Source organism: Cyprinodon variegatus, unplaced genomic scaffold, assembly GCF_000732505.1.
Source record: "Cyprinodon variegatus isolate N-32 unplaced genomic scaffold, C_variegatus-1.0 Scaffold1580, whole genome shotgun sequence".
NCBI classification, from domain to species: domain Eukaryota; kingdom Metazoa; phylum Chordata; class Actinopteri; order Cyprinodontiformes; family Cyprinodontidae; genus Cyprinodon; species Cyprinodon variegatus.
This window is the reverse complement of record NW_015152033.1, coordinates 28,626-29,853: the sequence shown is the minus strand read 5'-3', so window position 1 is coordinate 29,853 and position 1,228 is coordinate 28,626. Positions and strand designations below refer to the sequence as shown.

The window sequence follows — 1,228 nt, the reverse complement described above, 5'->3', positions numbered from 1 at the left end:
TCATGCGAGGTTTCTAAAAAAAAAAAAAAAAAAAAAAATAAAGCTAACAAGTCAAGAAAAAAAAGTTAATCAAAAAGTTAAAAATCAAAGATAAACAGTTAATAAGACTAGTTAACAGTTATACTTAGGCTTATAAACTAAAAAATGTGTCAGTATCAGCATTAATGCCTCAAATGTTATGTTGTACAAAAAAATATCTTTTTCTCTATGATTTTCACAAATTTCTTATAGAAGCACTTTTATTATTTTTCTTAATATATTTGGGCATGTTTTTTCTTATTACATTGACATAAATTTTTGCCATGTAAATATCCATATTTTTTTAATGTTACAAAGGTAATAAGGTCTTATCCTGGATTCTAATAACACTGTTGGCTTAAAATTTTGAATTTCAAAGTATTTCAGTGAGTGTCCTCTAAAGCAGAGGTCTTCAACAGGGGGTCCGTGACCCCTAGGGGGTCCGCGGAGGCACTGCATGGGGGTCGCGAAATTTTTGGTTGATTTATTTATTTATTTTTTTATATATTCCCTCCTGAATTGAAATGTCCTAAAATCCTCATTAACATGAATTCAGCACACTGTAGTAAACAGATAAATGGAGGCAGAAAATGTCTTTTAGTCATCAATGCTCACATTCAGCGACACACAGGAGCTCTTTCAAGCTGGGCACCGTTTCATTCACAACACCTGTCCCATCAACCAGGAATCAGAAATACTTTAATAATCCCAGGGAGAAATTACTTTCCTTACATAACTCTATCTGTAATAGAGTGACTATAGAACCAGGTTGATAGAACACTATTTCATACAATCTATATAATTAGGGGGTCCCCGCTCCATCTCGCCATCAGTTTGGGGTCCTTAGCCTGGAAAACGTTGAAGACCCCTGCTCTAAAGGGTTAAAGAAAATAACTTTCTGTCCTTTTCAGGTTTCAGCTAATGAAGGTCTTGGAAGTTTTTTGCAACTAAAATGTCTTAAAGCATAATAGAAGAATAATTTATCGCGGAAAATGTTTTGTTTATGTTATTAGCGGTATTAAAATTAAACACAAATCTTTGTATTTCAGGTGGTTATGACAACTATCGCCCTCCCTTCGCCAACGCTCCGAACGCTGGATACGGACAGCCCCAGTTCAACACGTCTCGGGACTACTCAAATGGGAATTATCAGAGGGTATGAAAGAAGCTTTCTGTCTTCATGCGAGGTTTCTAAAAAAAAAAAAAAAAA

General features: G+C 34.6%; 1 protein-coding gene across 3 annotated transcripts in view; it reads left to right on the top strand.

The window, feature by feature from the left end:
- caprin1 (cell cycle associated protein 1) overlaps positions 1 to 1,228 on the top strand; it is a 34,816-nt gene that overhangs the window by 30,934 nt on the left and 2,654 nt on the right. For all 3 annotated transcript variants that reach the window (XM_015403851.1, XM_015403853.1, XM_015403852.1), the window contains one exon: positions 1,068 to 1,174. In XM_015403851.1, coding sequence (XP_015259337.1) covers positions 1,068 to 1,174 — 107 coding nt within the window. The remainder of the gene's footprint in view (positions 1 to 1,067; positions 1,175 to 1,228) is intronic.